We start from the raw sequence: 24300 nt of genomic DNA on the forward strand, positions 1-24300 counted from the left end.
TTCTCATCTGGACACCAGAGTCGGTATCCCTTCACGCCAATGCTAAAGCCCATAAATAGAGCTTTCTTTGCTCTTGGATCCAACTTGCTTTCTCTGACATGATAGTAAGCAGAACAACCAAATATGTGTAAAAACTTGTAATCAGTACAAGGTTTACTAGACCATACCTCCATGGGCGTTTTGCCCTCATTCGCAGCAGCTGGCAATCGATTAATGAGATGGCTTGCATAAGTGAGTGCCTCAGCCCAAAACGCCTTGCCTAATCCAGCATTAGACAACATACACCGAACTTTCTCAAGCAAAGTACGGTTCATGCGCTCCGCCACCCCATTCTGTTGCGGTGTCTCCCTAACCGTGAAGTGCCTCACAATACCCTCATCTTGACAAACTTTCAAGAAAGGATCAGACTTATATTCACCCCCATTGTCTGATCTGAGAGTCTTGATCTTTCGACCGCTTTGCGTTTCAATCATCTTTTTCCACTTCAGGAATATCTTCAAGACTTCATCTTTACGCTTCATGGTGTACACCCATATTCTTCTAGAGAAGTCATCAACAAAGGAGACAAAATAATGGCTACCTCCCCAAGATGCATTCTTGGAAGGTCCCCAAACATCAGTGTGAACATAATCAAGAATGCCCTTAGTGTGGTGAATAGCAGTGCCAAATTTTACTCTAGTTTGCTTACCCAACACACAATGCTCACAGAATTCCAATTTGCATGCCTTTGCACCTTTCAATAAGCCTTGCTTCACCAATCCTTGCAACGCTTTTTCACCAGCATGCCCAAGACGCATATGCCATAACCTCGTGGTGTCTGTGCTATCTGCGTCAGCAGCTTCGGTGACAGCTGCTCCACCAATAACTGTATTCCCCTGCAAGAAATACAAGTTATTTCGTCTTGTACCTTTCATCACCACCAGTGCCCCGTACACAGCTTTAAGAACTCCACCCTCCATGGTGATCTTGAGACCCTTGGATTCCAATGCACCCAGTGAGATAAGATTTTTCTTCATATCCGGTACATACCGAACATCACTTAATTCTCTGACTGTTCCATCATGCATCTTCAAACAGATTTTGCCTATCCCTTGTGTTTTGCAGGCATTATTATTACCCATCAAAACAACTCCACCATCCAGCTCCTCGAAATTAGAAAACCATTCCCGAATGGGACACATATGATAGGTGCAACCTGAATCCAAAATCCACTCATTGGAGTGACCATCAGCATATGAACTAGCCAAAGCAAACTCGAAATCATCATCTCCAGATTTTGCAATATTTGCTTCAGAACCCGCTTTCTCCTTCTCTTTGTTCTTCAATTTGGGGCAGTCTTTCTTCCAATGACCCTTTTGGCGACAAAAAGCACATTCATCTTTAGCAGGAAACTTCCCTCGTGACTTTGAACGAGATTTTCCCCGCTTCCCAGATTTTCTTTCCTCTGTTCGACCCCTTGCAACAAATGCCTCGGTTTGTGAATTGTGAGTCTTCAATTCCTTCTTACGACACTCATGATTCACCAATGCCGCAGACACCTCATCAAGTTTCACCTCGGATTTTCCATACAACAGAGTAGTTGTCAAATGATCATAATCATCAGGCAATGAATTTAACAAACATAGTGCCTTGTCCTCGTCAGGAATTTTCACATCAAGGTTTGCTAAATCAGCAAGTATTTTATTATAATCATTGAGGTGTTCGTGCATAGAGATACCTGGACGATACTGAAATCGGAAGAGTCGCTTCTTCAAGAAGAGACGATTTTCTGCGCTCTTGGTCATATACTTCTCCTCCAATTTCGTCCATAACTCCTTAGCAGAAGTTTCCTTCATATACGGGTATTTCAACTCCTTATCAAGGAACGATCGAATAGCAGCACAAGCATGAAGATTAATTCGCGTCCACTGCTTGTCATCAATATCTTCTGGTTTATCTTCCAGAACCATATCCAACTCTTGTTGATACAACACATCCATAACTTCACATTGCCACATACCAAAATTATTAGAGCCATTGAATTTATCAACCTCTAACCTTGTAGTAGTGGTTGGATGTCTATTGGATGAAGACGAAGACGATGCTGACTCCTTCCTTACAGATTCATCTTTATCTCCAGCCATCTACTCGGTACTGTTCACAAATACGGCACTGTTCACAGGTACAATACTGTTCACAGATATTGTAGCAGTTCACTGTTCATTGAACTGTAGCGCCAACACTATTCACGGAACTGGGCTCTGATACCACTTGTTGTGCGGAAGCGGCGTACGACTGTAAGTGAATAGTAAAACAGAACAGAATAAAACCAACACCAACAAGAACACCAAGATTTATACTGGTTCGGCAATGCCTACATCCAGTTTGGAGACGACGGAGTATTCCACTATAATCAATGAGAACATACAATAGTGTTTATCACTCAATTTCCCAAAGACCCAAATAACCCCAAGCTCTCACACTTACAATAGGAAGAGAAAACCAAAAATACAAAACAAGACAATTTGAGAAAATTCTTCTCTATGCCAAATGGCTTCTTGCTATTTTTCTCTCTTCCTTGTTCTTCTCTACTTCTCCATGCTTATGAGCTACACCTTGCTCTCCTTTTATAGCCAAAGAAAAGCTTCTCAAAGACATCAATGGCCAAAGGCCTAACATCAAGTCAAAAAGAATTAGGCATAAGTGCATCCAATTTTGGTTTCCCACATGTAGCATGCCATCCAACAATTTTGACCACAAAAGTAGCCCAAAGATTTGGACTTTGACTACATGTTTGAGTCAATAATCAACATATAGAAGGTATAGTTCACTTCCTAGACTTAAATTCAAAAGATTGCGGTGCTTTAAGGTGGTGGAACTAGAATCAGGATTCAGGTATGTAGGACAATCAGTTTTATGCTCGTGGTGCACGGCCTGACTAGCTAAGCTATATGAGTTGATGTACATGCTAAAACGAAATTAGAAAAACAGAAGAGAGGTGACGAAAAGTCTCTATTCCTACCTGATTTTCTGAAGATGTGGTGATCGGATTGACGTTAAATTTGGATATGTTATCGTACTCGAACAGACGAACTAGATTCGTGAAGAACACTTTTCGATTTGAGTTACATAAGATGGATATATTGAATCATCAAGAGCAGAATAAATAGGATAGACATGTTCTCAGTTTCATCAAGATCAGGATTCATGTCCCATTCCTCGTGCAGAACCTAAATAGGATTGACATGTTCTCAGCACGATTCCCTAACATGATGCTAACGATATCTTCAGAAAATGAACCTTAAGATTAGGACTGACAAGAGCAGCCCCCATGGTGTTGCGAGTTTCCAAGGTGTCCACTTGCAGCATTAGGCAAGATGACCAGATTGTTGATCAGGAACTGTAGCTCATTCTCATAAACATCAAGGCGCGTGCAGAAATGCTAGTTTATTTAAAACACTGAATATTCAATCAAGTACATCTGACAAGAATTCAGATATGGTCGCTGTCTCTACAAGTCAATGGGGAAAGCTCCTGTGGTTCGAATATGATCAAGAGTCCTCCTTAGACCATGCTTGAGCACTGCTTGATTACCTGCCCTGAATCCTTGCCCGTAAATTGTTGTATTTGTCTCAATTGAATATTTAAAAAATTCACCAAGCTTCTTCCCTTCATTAGACATTGTCGAACTAGACCCCGAAGACGTCTCAGAGTCCAGCCACGTATGGGCCAACACTTGGTAGATACCATATCCAACCTCTGGGCTCAGATTCCGATAACCATTCAGCCTTAGCCATGCGTGCATCATCAATGCAGCCAGAATTGACCCTGAGAGCAACCTAGGAAGGCCATACAGCATCCGAATTGATGTTATTCTACTGTGTCCCTTCAGCATCCTTAGAATACTAGTAACGATAGGTTCTGCCGAGAAAACTGCTCTAGTCTCTGGCAGGTAGTGATGACCGAGCCTTTCTACCTTGGTGTCCTTATTTAGTGTTCGTCTCCCAACCAAGATTACTGGGATTTGCTGCTCAAATTTCATATCTAAATCTTCAAAGAAAGCTTGTACTTGAAGAAAAAGGGAATTGCACTTGTGATCATCCATAATTTCCGAGTCATTACACTCCGAGCATTGCTTCCGACCATCAGGAAGTAAAAAATATTTGGTCGCCCATGGCTCCATTCTTTCACAGCTATAACACCTAGGAGTTCCATCGCGCTCGTGAGAGGGGCAGTATTTTTGTAGCCAGAAAGGATGTTGCCTATACTCAATAAGACCGTCTGATTTTCTAATAGGGATAAGAGTCTTGCAAACATCGCAGTTTGGAAAGTGCTGCGCCTTATAGCACGATACGTGGTAAGGGCTATCTTCGGAAACAGAAAACTCATGATCAGTAATTGGAAGTTTACAAGTGATGCAAACAAAACATTCAGGATGCCAAAAAGCTCCGATGCATTCTAAATACCGCCCACGCTCAATATTCCTGTTGCAGCCAGCACATACCCTGAATCCATCATTATTGACACATGGTGGACGAGAATCCAAGTTCAAACTTTCTGGAAGACCCTCCGCAAACTCATCATATAGTTCATGGTCATGCTCCTCTAACAGACGTTCATCCCTTGTTGTAACGATGATTCTGCTACCCAGACCAAACCAGTTTTTATTTCCAGCCACTCTTGCTAGTTGGCCTAACTGATCCACACCATCAAGAACGAGAAGAACCTTTTTATTATTAAAACATTTCTTTGTCATTACGGTACCAGCATAATCGTCCACAACTTGTGTATTGGTTTTCAGAACAGAGGAAAGAAGCTGACTTTGCAGATGAATGAGACCATATGTTGCAGAAACCTTTCCCACATCAGCAAGAAAACAACTTACTTCAAAATAATGGGAAAATTCGTCATAAAATTGTCTAGCAGTGAACGTCTTACCTATCCCAGCTTCCCCAAATATGCCTATAAAACGAACATCATTTGCTTCTAGATCCAAAAGAAAATGTAATTTTTTCGGTCTAAAATCAATTCCCGCCATCTTCTTTGCAGAACCTAACAATTTGAAAGTGGGATGCACTCTGTTACTTACTATTTTGACAATCTGGTTGATGAGCTCAGTCTCATAACTGCAACACAAAAAATGAAGTAATCGTCAAACACTCGCTTTTTTTGATAATATGAATATCATAAATAATTTATGTACAACAAATTTCCATTCGTTTATTCGTACCTATAGTCATCTGACTTCATCCCTGCTATTACGCTCACTTTCTCTAAAGCACGTCTCCATTCTTGCAACTTTCTCATGTCCTCGCTAAAGTTTCTTTCATGCTCGTCAAAGGCCGCTTCGAAAGTTCCTTTTTGCTCTCGAACAAGGGAGGGCTCTACACCATATAATATTGGAATGATTGCATTCCTTACTTCCACGCATTTAAGTATATGTACAAGTTCATCCAAGCACCAAGTAGAAGAAGCATAGTTTGGTGACAGAACAATGATGGCAAACTGTGATTCTTCGACAGCAGTCGAGAGAGTTGAAGAAATATTGGTGCCTCTTTCAATTCCCGAATTGTCCCTGAAAGTCCTAATTGCTTGGCGCACCAGATTGTTGTACAAATGATCTGTGAAAGTCTTGCGGGTGTCTTTACCCCTAAAACTCAAGAACACATCATACTTCCATCGAGGAGGTGCAGGATCAGATACGGAGGCTCGTTCCTTGCTCAAATCCATTGAAAAATGGTTGTTGAAATCTGCTCCAAGTTAACAACCAATTAAGAAAGCTCAGTGGAATAGTAATATAAGCTAGAGTTTTAATATGCTCTTACTTAAAAACAGAGGGGGCGTTGAGGGAGAGCGAAATGTGTAATCACACAAGATCTTAAATTTTAAGGGCTCAGAAAATTTGTCATCTAAATTTACATATGATAATGCTACATATTAAAAAAAATTGATTTTAATAGTACTTTAAGATCTCATTGTGCACTTCTTATAAGCGTATTTTCTTTTTAAATATAAAAAATTAGAGTGCATAATTAAATATTTGAAGTGTCAATAACAACACCCTAGAAACGATTTATTTTTTCAATTTATTATATAATAATGTTATATATTCAAGGGAAACTTTGAAATTAGAGTTTTTGAAGCTTTTTTTCTTGTTTGGTTGTTTAGGATTGAAGTGTTTTTGATTATTTAGTGAAAGTTATGATTGTAACTATTTTTACTTATTACTTAAAGAAATAAATCCTAAAATTTGTTTTAGAAAACTATCTTATGGAGGGACCTTTTTATAAATTTTGCATAAGACTTCCAAAATCTCAGAGACCCCGCCCTGCTTATAAATAATGATCTGCGCGTTTTCTTGGTTGCATTTCTTTTTCAGCTCTCTGTAATTTAAAAATACTGATCTGCGCGTTTTCTTGGTTGCATTTCTTCTTCAGCTCTCTGTAATTTAATTTTTTTTCTCTTTGGTTTTGGTCAACTTTTAGCTATTTCTTATTTGAATATGTTGGAAGAATTGGTCCTGGGAGTTACACGGTTTCTTTCAGCCCTAATCTTTTATTCATTATGTATACCTAATACCGAGCATTCCAGGAATTGCCATGGATTCAGACTTGTCGATTTCATCTGCTTGTTTTTTTTCCCCTGACGGTTCAAAAGCTATACAACATTTGACGAGTCATATTATATTATATATTTAAAAAATTTTAATAAAAAGAATTTGGACTAATTTTAAATTTATCAAAAACAACATTATAATTTTATTTAATAAAAAAGGCATGAATTTCAATGAACAGAACAAAAACTAGAAGAAAACAAGTCCAAATAAAAGGCTCACGAGGTGGAAGCAAGCCCAGGTGCAAAATAATTTTTTTTTTTTTAAAGTCCATGCCCTGATGGAACACCACTTCCGTCCGTCAGATGGGCATAGACTTGTCTATTTCTCTTTTTTTTTACTATTTGAAAGTTGGTTTGGTGTGCCCACGTCGGTGCCCTTCATTATGTCTTTGGTTTTTTAGAAAAACTAATTAAAATGATTTAAAATTTTTGAGTTTTAACAATAAGGACAAAATAAAATGTAAAGTGAATAGTATCCGAATTGACTTTTTAATATAAAAATGTGATTTTTTCGTTAAAATGAACAGTACCAGAAATTTTTCGTTAAAATTCTCATGTTATTTTTGTTTTTGGGTCAACATGCCGTTCATTATGTCATTTGTCTTCTTTTGGGCAGCCCTAGGAAGGCTCCCTCTTGGGTTGGACAAAAAATAAGGACTAAGCGCCACTAGTCCAAGTTACAAGGAAGCTTTTAAAAAATGCTAGGCTCTAGTCAGAAGATGGCAGGTTGGGACCTAACGCCTAAGCGGTTAGATGAGGCCTAAGCAGACGGTTAGACGGATTAGAAGGATTTAAGTAAATCTATTATGTTTCATGTAAATAATTGTTTGTTTATACTTAAAATATATATAATTTCATCATAAACTACAAAATATAAAGATAATGTTGGTTATTTTGTTGTAGTTTCAGAAATAGTGTTTATTTTTTTCCGATAAATATTGAGATGCAAGGTTTGAACCGGAGGAAAAACTTGCACACCTCATCTGGTGACTTGAATTTTGAGATGCAAAAACTGAAGCAATATCATTAGCATTCCAAGTATTACAACTTAAAGGGGCATTCAATCTTTGCGGAGTGATTCTTTGTGGGACTACCAGTTCCAGTACGATCTGCCTTGTCATTTATGAGTTCCTTCTTAAGGATTGCAACTTGTACATCTCCTAATAGCGTAACAATCACAACTGGAGGCCCATAGCCTTGCAATGAGAGATGATGTTGTCAGCTATAGTTGCTGTTCCATTGAGTTCTTCCACATCTTGCTTGTACACCAAACAAGCCCCACATTTCTTTGGCTTCAAGTCTGCTATTAACCTGCGATCTAAATCCTTTGAATAATAAAAGGTATCAAATGAAATCGTAATCTGACCAGGTTTGATAATCCTTTCCCGAGAAACATAAAGTACCCAAAGGTGATCCGACACAGGATGACGTATTTTAGGACGAGAGTCCCAATGCTGGCAAGAAAAATGTTGCGACGAGCATTGAATTCCAAAATGATCACAATACGCATATATATACTCAGGGAGAGGATTGATTTGTCTGCTCCGAGAAAATAGCACACAAAACAATTCCCATCACCCTGCTACATGAATGTGGGGGTATCTCCACAGTTAGTGAATTTCCCACACTTTGATGACTGAACCACTCAGGAATATAGCTTCCAGGAATTACCGTATGGAATTGCTTGACAGATCGAGAAATTCTCTGGACCATAGAAACAATTATATCAAACGAGAGAGAGAGAGAGAGAGAGAGAGAGAGAGAGAGAGTACCTGAGGCAATCTCCTTAGCACTGAAAATATGATACCGTTACAACCATGATTGTCAACTACTAGACCAGAGCAATTAACAGCACTGAAAGAAAATTCTAACAGAGAGAGAGAGAGAGAGAGAGAGAGAGAGAGAAGAGAGTACCTGAGGCAATCTCCTTAGCACCGAAAATATGATACTGTTACAACCATGATTGTCAACTACTAGACCAGAGCAATTAACAGCACTGAAAGAAAATTCTAACAGATTGGCGTAGAGGCCCAACTTTGGTGGTGGAACAGACAGCATGCTTAAGGAAGTAGAATCATCTGTGAATTCATATAATGTGCTATTTAATGGAAGAACTGACAATTGGCGAAGGCTCTTGCAATTCTCCAAATATAATACTGAAAGCTCAGAAAGCCGTCTAATGCTTTCAGGGAGGGTAACAAAATTGTTTCCACTAAGATTTAATTCTTCTAAAGAGGACAAGTAGCCAATATCTTCTGGAACTGCTCCTTCACAAAGATTCAAGTCTCTCAGATCGAATACCTTCAAAGAACATAAGCCCTTTGAAGAAGTGAACACCGAACAACCCAAAGAGTGGGGAATCCTTCTTTTAAAAATCCCAAAAGTATACCATGATGCAGGAGATCCAGAAACAGATAACTTTAAAAAAAATTTCAAATGAACAAGTTAAGATGGCAACTCTTTTAATGCAGTTCGACTCAGATCAAGTTCCTCCAAATAGTCCATCACTCCCAAGCTTTCGGGGAGTTTGCTAAGTTTTGAGCACCCTAACATATTGAGAAGTTTAAGAGACTTGCAATTAGAAATGACACTTGGAACACACAAGAGACTTTGACAACCATCTAGATGTAGTTCAACAAGGCCAATCAGACATCCAATTGATGGAGGTATTTCCTTAATAGCAGTCTCACTTAAAATAAGACGTGACAGATTTTTCATGTCTCCAACAAACTCCGGAATCTTTTTCAGATTGACACATCGAGAGAGACTCAGAAATTCAAGAGACTCCATTGCTATCTCACTTGGGAGACTCTTCATACTCATACAATTCTTAAAGTTCAAAATCTTAAGCCTTTTGAGAGCTGCAATGGATGGGTGGATCTCAATTAAATCATAACAACCTTCAAGTACTAACCTCTCAAGATTCTGAATTTCTGTGAAATATGGGGTCCTGATTAATTTTGAGAAACTAAGATCCATATGTTTCAAGTTGGACAAGCGCTGCAGAATAATAGCAAGTGGTGATTAGATTAAAAACCCTTGATTTATAAAAAAAGGTTGTAAAAATGCAAACATAAATACGTCTAAATACATACTCCATTATTGTACCTTTCTTCCATTCCAAAGTTGAACAATTTCACAAGTAGGCAAACTAAGTACGGTAAGAGAGTCCAGTTCAAAACTTAGTGGTAGAGATTTGGATGGATAATATCTCCACTCCAGAAATCTTAAAGAATTAGGAAGAACTTCAGAGCCAGGAGAAAGGAACAACAAACAAACAAACAAACAACAACAAAGCCTTTTCCCACTAAGTGGGGTCGGCTATATGAATCCTAGAACGCCATTGCGCTCGGTTTTGTGTCATGTCATCCGTTAGATCCAAGTACTCTAAGTCTTTTCTTAGAGTCTCTTCCAAAGTTTTCCTAGGTCTTCCTCTACCCCTTCGGCCCTGAACCTCTGTCCCGTAGTCACATCTTCGAACCGGAGTGTCAGTCGGCCTTCTTTGCACATGTCCAAATCACCGGAGCCGATTTTCTCTCATCTTTCCTACAATTTCGGCTACTCCTACTTTACCTCGGATATCCTCATTCCCAATCTTATCCTTTCTCGTGTGCCCACACATCCCACGAAGCATCCTCATCTCCGCTACACCCATTTTGTGTACGTGTTGATGCTTCACCGCCCAACATTCTGTGCCATACAACATCGCTGGCCTTATTGCCATCCTATAAAATTTTCCCTTGAGCTTCAGTGGCCTACGACGGTCACACAACACGCCGGATGCGCTCTTACACTTCATCCATCCAGCTCGTATTCTATGGTTGAGATTTCCATCTAATTCTCCGTTCTCTTGCAAGATAGATCCTAGGTAGCGAAAACGGTCGCTTTTTGTGATCTTCGCTAGATTGCTCCGGTCATTAGTGTGGATAAGTATATAAATGGATAGAGATAGGAAAGCAAACACAAGATGTACGTGGTTCACCCAGATTGGCTACGTCCACGGAATAGAAGAGTTCTCATTAATTGTGAAGGGTTTACACAAGTACATAGGTTCAAGCTCTCCTTTAGTGAGTACAAGTGAATGATTTAGTACAAATGACATTAGGAAATATTGTGGGAGAATGATCTCGTAATCACGAAACTTCTAAGTATCGGAGTGTGGTGTCGTCTTGACTTGCCTTATCTGTCTCATAGGTAGATGTGGCATCTTCTCTGGAAGTACTTTTCCTCCATCCAGGGGTGGTATCTTTAACTGGTGGAGATGCACAAGGTAATGTATCAATTTCACTTGAAGCTTACTTGTAGTTTCAGGCTTGGTCAAGCGCGATACAAACCATGTAGTAGGAGTCCCCCAAGTCGCCGAGCTAGGGGGTCTGCTGAAAGAGGTGACAGACAAGGTAAGCAATCAGAGCTCCGACTGATTGTTCACCTTCTCCCCATCTTGCAACAGCATGAAGGATAAAGAGAAGAAAAATGAGAAGAGATGATATGAGATACTTTTGCTTTTGAAGAAGTAACTTTCCACAGGCTTATTCTTGAACTGAGCTGGAGGGTTTTCTGGTTTCCTCCAGAGTATAAGGCCGACTGAAGAATTTGAGGGTCAAAACAAGTCCATCAAATCTAGAGTACGTTCCACCCTGCTGATATGGGATACTTTTGCTTTTGACAGAGTAATGGATGTATCGACACGTGTGTTGTTACGCTTGTCTCCACATGCTTCCTTGTATCCTTCGCACTTGCCCTATCTGTTCCTCAAGCAGATGCGGAATCTTCCTTGGAAACATAAGATGTTGAAGATGAGTACTCGAGAGCAATGCCAGGTAAGTAATCAGGTAAGGGGTTCCAGGCAGTCAGTTCCTGGCTGGAAGCTTGATTCCAAGTGCTGACTGATTGCTCTCTTTCTCCTTGTCTTGCAGGTAAAAACAAGGCCAAAGGAAAAGATAGGGAAAAAGCATGATATGGGATACTCTTGCTTTTAACCCTGATGATATGAGATATTCTTGCTCTAGTATAGCTTGTTTGCAGAGGTATTATCGGGGGGAAAGAAAGCTGAATATTTCGAAAGGCTTCGTTGGGAGTGCCCTCTCAGATATGATGAAGGGTTGAGCATTTTTGCAGGTCTGCCTGTCCGTTGGGGATGGAGGTTGACATATATAGGCGTCTCCCTAACAACAAGTAGTAATGCTATTCCTTTACCCTGCTTGGTCATAGCACGGTAGTGGGAGCTGTCAGTTTCACATGTTTTAACTCTGTCAGAGCACTTTGAAAAAGTGGTCTGTGGTATCTGGCTCTCGAGATTCGGAGAACGATGCCTCTTCGATTTTTGAGAAAGCAATCATGCTGGGGGTCTGGCTCTCGAGATTCGGAGGGCGGTGCCTCTTCGATTTTGGAGCAAGCAATCTTGTTGGGAGTGTTGTCTCGAATTTGAGTAAAGGTTGGGCATGTTTGCTAGTCTACCTTGCCACGAAGCACAAAGGTTGACACACAGGGACTTTCCAATTATCCAGCAATGGTACTGTTCCTTTACCCTCTCTTCGATTTTGAGAAAGTAGTCATGTTGGGAGTCTGGCTCTCGAGATTCGGAGGACGGTGCCTCTTCGATTTTGGAGCAAGCAATCTTGTTGGGAGTGTTTTCTCGAATGTGAGTAAAGGTTGGGCATGTTTGCTAGTCTACCTTGCCACGAAGCACAGAGGTTGACACACAGGGACTTTCCAATTATCCAGCAGTGGTACTGTTCCTTTACCCTTGTGGGTAATATTATGGTAGCTAGACCTTCAAAATTTATGTGTCTAAACTTTGTTAGTGCTGTTTCTTTGCTATTCTTTTACCTTTCTTGGTCAGAGCGATGTAGTGGGAGCTGCAAGCTTCACGTGCTCAACTTTGGCAGAGAACTTTGACAAAGTTATCTGTGGTACCCATGAGCTATTGTTGCGTGTGGGAAGTGGGTAATTGAACAGTAAGATTCATGTGCTTTCTACTTCACTAGAAATCTTCGACAGAATGCCCATAATTTCTGCAAAGCTGAGTGTGCGTGTGACAGGTGCTGACAAGGCTAGAAAAGTAGGTGCCTCTTCGATTTCTGAGATCGGCCCTCGTGGTCTCTGAGCAGCCCAGCTTTTGAGAAAGCGAGCGCCTCTTCGATTGATTCGGAGAACGATGCCTCATCGATTTTTGAGAAAACAATCATGCTGGGGGTTTGGCTCTCGAAGATTCGGGGAGCAGTGTCTCTTCGATTTTTGAGAAAGTAATCATGTTGGGAGTCTGGCTCTCGAGATTCGGAAGGCGGTGCCTCTTCGATTTTGGAGCAAGCAATCTTGTTGGGAGTGTTTTCTCGAATGTGAGTAAAGGTTGGGCATGTTTGCTAGTCTACCTTGCCACGAAGCACAGAGGTTGACACACAGGGACTTTCCAATTATCCAGCAGTGGTACTGTTCCTTTACCCTTGTGGGTAATAATATGGTAGCTAGACCTTCAAAATTTATGGGTCTAAACTTTGTTAGTGCTGTTTCTTTGCTATTCTTTTACCCTTCTTGGTCAGAGCGATGTAGTGGGAGCTGCAAGCTTCACGTGCTCAACTTTGGCAGAGAACTTTGGCAAAGTTATCTGTGGTACCCATGAGCTATTGTTGCGTGTGGGAAGTGGGTGATTGAACAGTAAGATTCATGTGTTTTCTACTTCCCCAGAAGTCTTCGACAGAATGCCCATAATTTCCGCAAAGCTGAGTGTGCGTGTGACAGGTGCTGACAAGGCTGGAAAAATAGGTGCCTCTTCGATTTCTGAGATTGGCCCTCGTGGTCTCTGGGGAGCCCAGCTTTTGAGAAAGCGAGCGCCTCTTCGATTTCTGAGATCGGCCTTCGTGGTCTTTGAGCAGCCCAACTTTTGAGAAAGCAAAAGCCTCTTCGATTTCTGAGATCAACCCTCGTGATCTCTAAGCAGCTCAGCTTTTGAGAAAGCAAACGCCTCTTCGATTTCTGAGCAGGCGCCTCTTCGATTTCTGAAGCTCCGTCGAGTGCAGATTTTTATAGGGGCTGGCATTAAGTTCTAAAGCACACTTGAATCTCCACCAGTAGAAGCTTCATTCTTGCACTTCTAAGATCTTGATTTGTCCGACCTCTTCTCTCTTCAACACCTTTGAAAATGTCTGGCCCCTCCGACCGTCGTTTTGACTTGAACCTTGTTGAAGAGGCAGCCCCGCCTTCTCCAGACAACATATGGCGCCCATCCTTCGTCTCCCCTACTGGTCCTCTTACCGTTGGGGATTCCGTGATGAAGAATGATATGGCCGCTGCGGTGGTGGCCAGGAACCTTCTCACTCCCAAAGATAACAGACTACTTTCCAAACGGTCTGATGAGTTAGCTGTTAAGGATTCGCTGGCTCTCAGTGTTCAGTGTGCAGGTTCTGTGTCTAATATGGCCCAACGCCTATTTGCTCGAACCCGCCAAGTTGAATCATTGGCGGCTGAAGTGATGAGTCTCAAACAGGAGATTAGAGGGCTCAAGCATGAGAATAAACAGTTGCACCGGCTCGCACATGACTATGCTACAAACATGAAGAGGAAGCTTGACCAGATGAAGGAAACTGATGGTCAGGTTTTACTTGATCATCAGAGATTTGTGGGTTTGTTCCAAAGGCATTTATTGCCTTCGTCTTCTGGGGCTGTACCGCGTAATGAAGCTCCAAATGATCAACCTCTGATGCCTCCTCCTTCTAGGGTTCTGTCCAGTACTGAGGCTCCAAATGATCCCCCTCCGGTGCCTTCTCTTTCTGGGGCTCTACCGACTGCTGAGACTTCTCCTAAGCAACCTTTGTGAAGGCTCCCTCTTGTGTGTTTATTTTGACTCATGTATATGTACATATTTGTAGCTTATCGGGGATATCAATAAATAAGCTTTCCTTCATTTCAACGTATTGTGTTAAATACACCAAAGCCTTCTTCGCTAAGTTCTTTGAATTTTCTTTTGTTGAAGCTTGTATGTTGAAGCTTTCTGAGTGGAGCATGTAGGTTGGGGTAGTGTTCCCTTAATTTCCCGAGTGAGGAAAACTTCTCGGTTGGAGACTTGGAAAATCCAAGTCACTGAGTGGGATCGGCTATATGAATCTTAGAACGCCATTGTGCTCGATCCTGTGTCATGTCCTTCGTTAGATCCAAGTACTCTAAGTCTTTTCTTAGAGTCTCTTCCAAAGTTTTCCTAGGTCTTCCTCTACCCCTTCGGCCCTGAACCTCTGTCCCATAGTCGCATCTTCTAATTGGAGCGTCAGTAGGCCTTCTTTGCACATGTCCAAACCACCGTAACCGATTTTCTCTCATCTTTCCTTCAATTTCGGCTACTCCTACTTTACCCCGGATATCCTCATTCCTAATCTTATCCTTTCTCGTGTGCCCACACATCCAACGAAGCATCCTCATCTCCGCTACACCCATTTTGTGTACGTGTTGATGTTTCACCGCCCAACATTCTGTGCCATACAGCATCGCCGGCCTTATTGCCGTCCTATAAAATTTTCCCTTGAGCTTCAGTGGCATACGGCGGTCACACAACACGCCGGATGCACTCTTCCACTTCATCCATCCAGCTTGTATTCTATGGTTGAGATCTCCATCTAATTCTCCGTTCTTTTGCAAGATAGATCCTAGGTAACGAAAACGGTCGCTCTTTGGCATTTCTTGATCTCCGATCCTCACCCCTAACTCGTTTTGGCCTCCATTTGCACTGAACTTGCACTCCATATATTCTGTCTTTGATCGGCTTAGGCGAAGACCTTTAGATTCCAACACTTCTCTCCAAAGGTTAAGCTTTGCATTTACCCCTTCCTGAGTTTCATCTATCAACACTATATCGTCTGCGAAAAGCATACACCAAGGAATATCATCTTGAATATGTCCTGTTAACTCATCCATTACCAACGCAAAAAGGTAAGGACTTAAGGATGAGCCTTGATGTAATCCTACAGTTATGGGAAAGCTTTCGGTCTGTCCTTCATGACTTCGGCAAGTGTAATACTATGCCTTCAATATCTTCTGTTCCCTGATGAAAAAATAAGGGAGAAGTTAGTTCCATGACCAATTCCTATATCGTTTTAGAAGAAATTATAGTGCTGTATATCTAAGCTTGATATTTCTGCATAATTTCTTACCGTATTATTCTTCAATACATGAAAAATGTCCTCACGAAGCCACAACTGACTACGTCGTGCAGGCTCTTTAGACTTTCTACGAACAATTTTCCATGCCATTTCCTGTACCAAATCATGCATCTCCACATTCTTGCCTGAAATATATAAAAGAGATTTCTCAACGAGAACATCTATCCCGATACGTCCAGAAAAGTCACAGCAGTCAAGTATTTCAATTACTGTATCCTTGTCATTCCCCTTATGGAAGCATGCCACATCAAGAAAAACATTCTTCGTCATATCATCTAGTCCGCCATAACTTACTAGAAGCGTTTTAAATGTTGTCTCTTCTGGATCTTTCTTTAGTTTATCCAATGTACTTGTCCATGCACCTTGATCTCTTCCACACAAAAAGATTCCCAAAGTTTTCAGAGTTAAGGGAAGTTTGGCAGCATATTTAACAAAAGCTTTTAACAATTCCAGGTATTCGTCATTCGGATCATTTTTAAAGGCATGCCAACTAATGAGCTGAAGAGCTTTATCTTCACTTAATCCCATAAGCTCAAATTGTTTGATCTCAACGTCATGTGAGACCAGCAAACGTAGATCCCTAGTTGTAATGATGATTCTGCTCCCCACACCAAACCAGCGTTTGTCTCCAACCAATAATTCCAACTGCTCTAATTGATCCACATCATCAAGAACGAGAAGAACCTTTTTATTCCATAAACAATTCTTTACCATCATGCTTCCACCATAATACCCCCAAACCTGTGTAATTTTTTCCTTCAATATCGGGGAAAGAAGTTGTTTTTGTATATTAACAATACCATGTTTCGCCGCCACCTCCCTAACATTGGAACGAAAGGTGCAAACTTCAAATCTATGAGAAATTCTCTCGTAGACTAGCCTCGTAATGGTTGTCTTACCAATCCCACCCGTCCCCCATATCCCTACAGCAAGGACGTCATTGGCCTCAACGTCTAAAAGCACATCTAGTTGCTCTATTTTAGAATCAATTTCCACAAGCTTCTCTCTAGAACTCAATGTGAATGTGGGACGAACTTTGTTCCACACAATTTCATTTATAACTTCCATTTCATAGCTACACGAAAGAAAAAGAAAACTGTAAAGAACGAAACCTTTAATGCGTTACCACTATAGGACTGATCGGTTAATTGGTTCAGGGTGTTACCTGTCCTTTGAAGTCCATCCAGCAAGATTCCACAATTTTGTTAAAACAGCTCTCCAATGCCGCACCTTTGCTGAATCCTCCTGAAAGTTGTGTTTTTTGCTTCCATGCAATAAAAAATCTTTGAAAGTTCATCCAAGCACCAGGCGGACGAAGCGTAGTTCGGAGAGAGAACCACCACGGCGAACCTCGATTCCTCAATTGTACGAAAGAGCTCCGGAGATATGGATGCCGCGCCACAGCAGTTTGTCGTATAAATGGCCTGTGAAATTCTTGCGGGTGTCTTCACCCCTGAAACTCAAGAAAACGTCGTACTTCCATTGGGGAGGTGAAGAAGAACCAGACCCGGAGGCTCTTGGATCTGTCATCGCCATTAGACGACCCAGTTTGCAGCAGAGATATCTGGTAATTAAAAGTTGAGCAACAGATATACCAAATTTTTGAAACTCGAAACTGGAAAAACAATTTAAGTTAAGATATGTGTAGCAGAAGAAGATGGTGGATGGGAAGGGAAAATGAATACCTTTCTGGAGAAGGAGAAATGGAGGATACGACGACTGAACTTGACTTTGCCGGTAGTCTGTTCAGCTCTCCTGGTTGGAAAAGTAGCAGCTACTAAAGCCAAGCCATATCTTTGACCCGTTGGATATGGAGAGGATTCTTTACCCTCCTGTTCTCATTCCTTATTCTCATATATTATTTTGTAGGGAACTTTAACGAAAAGCACCTGGTACTGTTTACTTTAACGAAAAATCACATTTTTACACTAAAAAGTCAATCCTGGTACTATTCACTTTACCCTTTATTTTGTCCTTATCATTAAAACTTAAAGTTTTCAAGCCCTTTTTATTAGTTTTCCTATTTTTTATCTTATTATTTTTATAAAAAATCAATATAAGATGTTGACGTGGTTTAACCGTGACCGTTTAAATAGGAGGGCATGGAAGGGTAGATAATCCTCCTCCGTTGGATATTGGTGCCAAATTGGTTTAAACTAGTAGCAAGTGGAGGGCAAAAGTATGGATATTGAGGGCAAAGGATGGATATTGAGACCACTGGAGCAAGTAGTAGCAAGTTTTTTTTTTTTTTGTTGTGTGGGGGGGGGGGGGGATGGGGGTTGCTGATGGATATGCCCTAGTAGCAAGTAGTAGCTATCAAGGTATATCTTGACAGGTTGCATCAATGACATTTGATAGTGAATAAAATAATGCTTGGTTTTTTTAAAAAAAAACTTGTATCTAACACTGGAACCCTTAAAGTTCAAATTTTGAATCTGCCACTCAATAGAGCCAAATGGTTTAAACTAGTAGTAGCTGGAGGGCAGCAATACCAAAATTTGAAAATATTTTTGCTCAACCCCACTCAAATGCTGGTGATGCTCACCATCCTATTTATCATCGTTAAATGAGTTTAAATTTAGAAATATGTGTAGTGAATAGACACAAATATTAAAATTTAAAATTCATCTAATAGTAATTAGTAAAGTGGTGAGCATTACCACCGTTTGAGGGTCATGAGCAAAAATGCACCCCCAAAACCACAATACCAATTACCAAACCTAAAAATTCCGAATTCGCTGAATATTGTTTGAAAAATTGAAATGCATTTAGGTATTTTAAGAAGTTCGGCTAAGTCACACAATGTGTAACCTAATTTGATATTGAATTCGTCATCCACGAGATTTGAACCTAAGACCTCTCCCTTCCAAGTAAAGAGGAATACCACCAAACCGTAGTATTGAGTGGCTGTATTTTATTGTTTGTTTGAGTACCTTATGTTCTTTGATATTATATTTTACATAGACTTATATATTAAAAAGGATAAGCTAGTATACCAAAAAAAATAATTAATTGAAGTTATAGTTATACATGAGCATAAACCACATATTGAAAAAAGCAATGAATTGCATGTTCCAAAAATTTTCAAGATTACTCCAGATATTCTGAAATTGAAAATTGTGATCTGATCCGATTCAATTTCAAAGTTTTTAAATGAAAATTGAAAATATTATTTCCATCCCAACCCGTCAAACAATCACCATCTCTCCTTTCTCCACAACCTTGTTAAGTGAAGCCAAATAGAGGCCGGCCATTCTACCCTACAAGATCGGATGTTAGCCACCTCCAATTTGCAAGCCGGCAACATCTCAATTTCTTCTTGTTTTTTATACAAGTGATATTTCATAGGGAGTGAACACTCTTAACCAATTAGAACAAGCATCCCCTTGCGGAAAATTGTACTCAATTCACTAAAATTCCTTACAACTCGATCACAATGTCAAGATGGTAAACTCACAACACACACAGCTGGACAAGATAGCAAGACAGAGCAATAAAACAGGGGAAAAACAGAGGAGGCAAAGGGAAGCATCTCTCTCTAAGTACCAATCTATTCAATTTCATGCCTAAAACACATCAGTAGATACTAGATAGCAGTAGATAGATCGACAACTGATATCTAGTATCTACAATGTTTCCCAACAACGAACAAAGAGCGGAAAAGAGAAGAAACGGAAAAACCCAACGTACTAAACTATAAGCACATAAGTTAATTGAGGTTCGTAAATCCCTCGTTAAATTAAACAACGCTTTATTAGTCTTCCCTTTCTTTGGCTTCAAATCTTTCAAGGACCAGTTGGTCTTACAATCCCTGAATCGGACAGTACACCAAGCTCCTGTATTTATCCCTGGCTGTATTAAAGTATCTCCTAAAGCGTCCACTCTTCGGGATGTAAAGATGATGATCATTTAGTGTTCTCGGTCAACCTCAGTATTCATAATTATTGGGGGCTCGTTTTCAGCATTCATAACTGCAAACTGGTTTTGAGCATCCATAACTGCAAACTGGATTTGAGCATTCATAGTTGCTAGCTGGTTATGCGCATTCATAGTTGCGAGCAGGTTTGGAGCATTCATAACCAGCGCCAAGCCTTGGCACTCCTGGCACAGACTTCCACCGGGATCAAGTAAAAGATATGCAGCATCTCTTGGCTGCAATTGCCACAAAGACAACACCTAAGAGTCCCATCGCACACATGAAATGGACACTACTTTTGTTGGCCCTAAGGGTGAAGATTAAGGAGAAAATCCTTGCAAACATCACATCTTGGATGATGCTGCTCCTTGGTGATGCTTGCCTATCCTCTGAAGTCCACCCAGCGATATTACCCACTTTTGATAAAGCAGCTCTCCAATGTTGCACCTTTGCTAAGTCTTCTCTGAAGTTTCTTTCATGATTGTTGTAGAATTCAAAATAGTCCCCATTTGGTTTCAAACATTGGAGGGAACCACATCATAAAATATTGGCAAGCTTGCATTCCTAGCTTCCATGCGTTCAAGAATCTTTGAAAGTTCATCCAAGCACCAGGCGGAGGAATCATAATTCGCGGAGAGCGATGCCCAACCTTGATTCTTCTATTGCACACAAGAGATCTGGAGAAACATTTTTGCCTCCTTCAAGTTCTAGGTCGTCTCTGAAAGTTTTTAATCATATAAATGATCTGTAAAATCCTTGCGGGTATCTTCACCTGTAAACCTCAAGAACACATCATATTTCCATGGGTGAGCTGAGGAAGTAGGCGCCACAGAAGCTCTGCTCAATGCCATTGCAAAGTGATCCCGAGAAATGTGCTTCAAATACTGATCATTACCATCGAATCATTTCTAAACTGGTTCGTAGAATAAAAGGTTCAGACCAAAAATAAAAAAGAAAAAGAAAAAGCAGTGTATCACAAATTTCCTATACCACTAAGCTAGTCTCGAACAATACATAATATGCAATCTGCTCAATACAATCAATTAATACACAAAAAGATGATAAATGACACCAAAATGAAGAAAATCATACCTTGATTCTAGTTCCACCACTTTAAAGCACTGCAATCTTTTGAGTTTAAGTCTAGGAAGTGAACTATACCTTCTATAGGGTCTTCGTTTTGGGGCAGTGACTCTTGAATGCTAGCAACGTTTTATACTTAATAATAGGGATGTACGAAAGTAAACTGGAACTACGCTATAGCTGAAATCAAGGTAGGGGTTCTTTGGAGCCTCTGTAATCATACCTTGATGGTGTTTTTGGAACGGAAACAATGGAGAAAGGGAGATGCAGGGGAAACCTAAGAAGAACAGAGGAAGGGATGATGCCCTTTGACTTTCATGAAAAAGAGTATTGGAGTGGGAACTGTGTGTACCCTCTCTGCTTTAGCTCTGGAGAGGCTTTCAACAAAGGACCTTTCCCTTGACTTCTGTTTTACAAACAATAAAAAAAAATTTGGTTTCCAGGTAGGGGCACTTGATTTTTGACAAGTTCTTAAGCTATGTTACCTAGATGGTTTTGTTTTATAATTATTAAGTACTAGTAACTTGTTTGGATGATTAATCAGCTTAATAATCAAAAGTGTGAATGTCAGGCTTCTGGAAACTCCTTCGGCGTACCTTCATCTGCCAGTGGAGAAGATCTGACATTCATATCGATCCCAGACTCTGTCTTCAGAATGTCCATGGTCGGATTGTGCTGAGGTGAGGACAGCTTGCACATTGTCTTGTTTTGTGGTAGGATGAAGATCTGACATTCATATATTCACTCAGATATCATAACATATTGTTACTTATCTGGTGTTTAGTTCAATATGCTGCTGTCTAACAGTACTCAACAAACATATTCTACACCAACCAAAACACCCGACCTTCAATTGCCACATGACACTTAGAATTACTGGTAAAAGTCCTGCAAAGTTAGTAGCCCTTCCAGACTATGCCTTGCAATTCAAGGACCAAAACACAAACCCATCATCCAAATTTACTGACTAAATGGTAGTGCAAATGGCACAAGGGAAAACACAGCTAATTTTACCAAACTTTTCAGTGACGCTGATGAAATTGTAACTACTGCATGGCAATATTTCCCCCGTTCTATCTTCCTAGGAGAAGAATTGTAACAGGTAGGGAGACACATATATTGATCTAGAGAACATAGTTAAAAACAAGAATTTGAGTGAATATACCAAGTAATTTATGTAACAATGCATAGATACTGATAGGCATCGAAATTGTTAGGTAACTCATTTAGTCAGGTTTCCTTCTCTCTATAGCTAGAAAAAAAAAAGAATTGTAGCAACACAGATGCACATTCACCTGAGTAACTTACATGACAAGTACGCACGAATAGATTGCTGTAAATAAAAGAGTAAACCAACACTACTTATGCAACACATATCTGCATCATATGAATATACAAGAGTAATTTATCTAACCGTAAATTGATAGGCATTACCATTTTCATTATTCTGGGAAAGAAGGAAAACATATATATGCATATTGATATAGTATCCAACTGGAACTACAACTTGGGATAGGGTTTAAATTTTGAAATTTGTGTCTATCCACTAAATATATCTCGAAATTTAAACTCGTCTAAAGGTGATAAGTAATCATCCCTTCTACTACTAGACAATGTCAAAACGAAACAAAAATCGAAAAAAGGGATAAAGAGAGGATTTCACCAAATGAATACATGAAATCATCAAGTGGAAGCAACACCAACACCAACATTGATACCAAAATCTTGCATCTGCTGCAGCTCCTTCCTCTTAATATACTGATTCAGAATGGCAAGCCTGGCAGTCTCGAAAGCAAAGTAACCCAATGCCGAAAAGCAAGCGCTGTGAAGAACTCTGGGCCCCACTCCTCTCGTAAACCCCACCCACCCTTCCTCCATTAAAATCTGCTTCACCGTCCCCGAAACCCCGCCCTGCGCCGCACCAGTCATCAGCCTCGTCTTCACCACATCAAGTGGCGTCGTAATGGAGGCCGATATTGCTCCGGCCAACGCCCCGCACACCACGCTCTGTATCGGCTCCAAATTGGTCTGCTTCGTCTTGCTCAGCACCGCCGATTTCAGGTACTCGAACGACGAATAGCTCAGCACACCCGCAGGCAAGTTCCTAAGCAATGTGGCAGAGTACCCTGCGTAAAGACCCAGAAAGCCGTCGTTTTCGAGGATCTTGAGCAGCACCTGCCACGACCTCCCTTTGGCCCCGGCTTGCATCCGCTGCGTGATGAGCTCCTTGGGCACCATTATCGCGGAAGAGACTATGTTGCCCATGGCTCCGGCCGTGGGAGGGATGAGAACGGGAGGGTAATTGGGTAATTTGGAGAGAACCGACTTACCCAGTTCGCAGGTGCCGAAGTAGACGGCGGAGGATGCGGTGGAGCCGACGATGACGGCGGAGATGCCGCTGTAAAACCCCGAAATACCCTTGGTCTGGAAGGTCTTGAGGACTGCATCGAAGGTGTTTGCGTAAATGTCTGAGGCGCCTTTGGTCTGGAGCTTGGTCTTGATGGTGTCCAGAGGGTGGAGGCAGAAGTAGGTGAAGGCTCCGGCTATGCCTCCGCCGCCTGCGCCGATGAGGGCGCGCTCGAAGACCGTGAGGTTCTTGAGCAGGATTTGGGTCGTGGGGCGGGTACTGGGTCGGGTAATGGAGGCCCAATTGGGGGTGGAGGAGGTGGTGTTGGTGGTGGTGGAGGCAAAGAATGGGATGTGGTTTTGGGTAGGGGTGAGGGTAGTTTGGGGATTTGGAGTGATGAAATGGGTGAAGAGGTTGTGGAAGTCATTGGACGACTGAGTGTGGTGGTTTTGATTGGGTGCGGGGAGGCCCAGAGAGGCTGAAAGTCTACCCTCCATGGCTTGCTCGCTCAATTCTCTCTCGCTCCCTGTGGAGATGGAGGTGGATGTGAGCTTTTATTATCGACTAGTCACCGAGGAGTGAGCGCCACGGAAAATGAAAGTGTACGAAGTCGGTAGGTCGCTGTATATCCTGTACGTGGACAGACATGAGAATTACATTTCGGTTGTATTTTGGGAGAGATTAGTGTGTCCAGACCGGTCTGGTCTGATACTTAATTACAAGTGCTTGGATACTTAAAAACAAAAGTTTCAATCGATTGTATTATGAGATTTTATGTATCGGGAGAAAATTTTCAGTCAGATCGTTACACAGAGTAGTACATCACATATCGTTATATAAATTGTGAGATATGTATGTTAAAAAGTTAATAACTTAAAAAATAAAATTTTCTACCACTTACATAAAAACATATGCTATACCACCCGTATTCCCGTCACAACTAAAAATTTCTCGTGTATCGGAGCGTATTCCTACCACACTGAAAATTTTCCCGTGTTTTGGACTAAACCCAAATTACGTTATTAGATTTTGTTTTTAGATTTTTTTATAAACCATATGATAATTTATACAAATCTAAACTACCTAGAGGAGATTCGAACTTGGTTAAAAAAAGAAAGTATGTTATTCTAACCAACTTGATTAGTACGCAGATTTATTTCTAGATTTGCTATGGACCAATATGTTCATTTTTCTTCTTCTTGGGCCATACTTTT

The 24300-nt window shown here is 40.9% G+C and overlaps 3 protein-coding genes across 6 annotated transcripts; all 3 read right to left on the minus strand.

Moving 5' to 3' along the window:
- Nucleotides 1–2919: 2919 nt before the first annotated feature.
- On the minus strand, nucleotides 2920–5877 carry LOC103436981 (LIM domain-containing protein HDR3-like). Its single transcript, XM_029109252.2, has 2 exons — nucleotides 5210–5877; nucleotides 2920–5105 (listed from the first exon to the last, which is right to left on the minus strand). Exons 1-2 carry the CDS (start codon nucleotides 5707–5709, stop codon nucleotides 3491–3493), a joined length of 2115 nt encoding a protein of 704 aa, XP_028965085.1. The 5' UTR covers nucleotides 5710–5877; the 3' UTR covers nucleotides 2920–3490.
- A 1668-nt stretch (nucleotides 5878–7545) lies between these two features.
- LOC103436646 (disease resistance protein Roq1-like) lies at nucleotides 7546–17584 on the minus strand. 4 transcript variants are annotated; one of them, XM_070806563.1, is made up of 6 exons: nucleotides 17426–17584; nucleotides 16906–17304; nucleotides 15732–16815; nucleotides 9703–15622; nucleotides 8509–9594; nucleotides 7546–8298 (listed from the first exon to the last, which is right to left on the minus strand). In XM_070806563.1, exons 3-4 carry the CDS (start codon nucleotides 16806–16808, stop codon nucleotides 15575–15577), a joined length of 1125 nt encoding a protein of 374 aa, XP_070662664.1. In that variant the 5' UTR covers nucleotides 16809–16815; nucleotides 16906–17304; nucleotides 17426–17584; the 3' UTR covers nucleotides 7546–8298; nucleotides 8509–9594; nucleotides 9703–15574. The 4 variants fall into 4 exon arrangements, with proteins under 4 accessions (XP_070662664.1, XP_070662663.1, XP_028965086.2 ...); XM_070806562.1 differs by having other exon boundaries at nucleotides 8367–9594; XM_029109253.2 differs by having other exon boundaries at nucleotides 7546–9594.
- A 4559-nt stretch (nucleotides 17585–22143) lies between these two features.
- Nucleotides 22144–23855, minus strand: LOC103417765 (protein MITOFERRINLIKE 1, chloroplastic-like). The gene has a single exon (XM_008355925.4). The coding sequence runs from the start codon at nucleotides 23581–23583 to the stop codon at nucleotides 22423–22425; it is 1161 nt and encodes a 386-aa protein (XP_008354147.2). The 5' UTR covers nucleotides 23584–23855; the 3' UTR covers nucleotides 22144–22422.
- Nucleotides 23856–24300: the final 445 nt, after the last annotated feature.

Source organism: Malus domestica, chromosome 10 (assembly GCF_042453785.1).
Source record: "Malus domestica chromosome 10, GDT2T_hap1".
NCBI classification, from domain to species: Eukaryota; Viridiplantae; Streptophyta; class Magnoliopsida; order Rosales; family Rosaceae; genus Malus; species Malus domestica.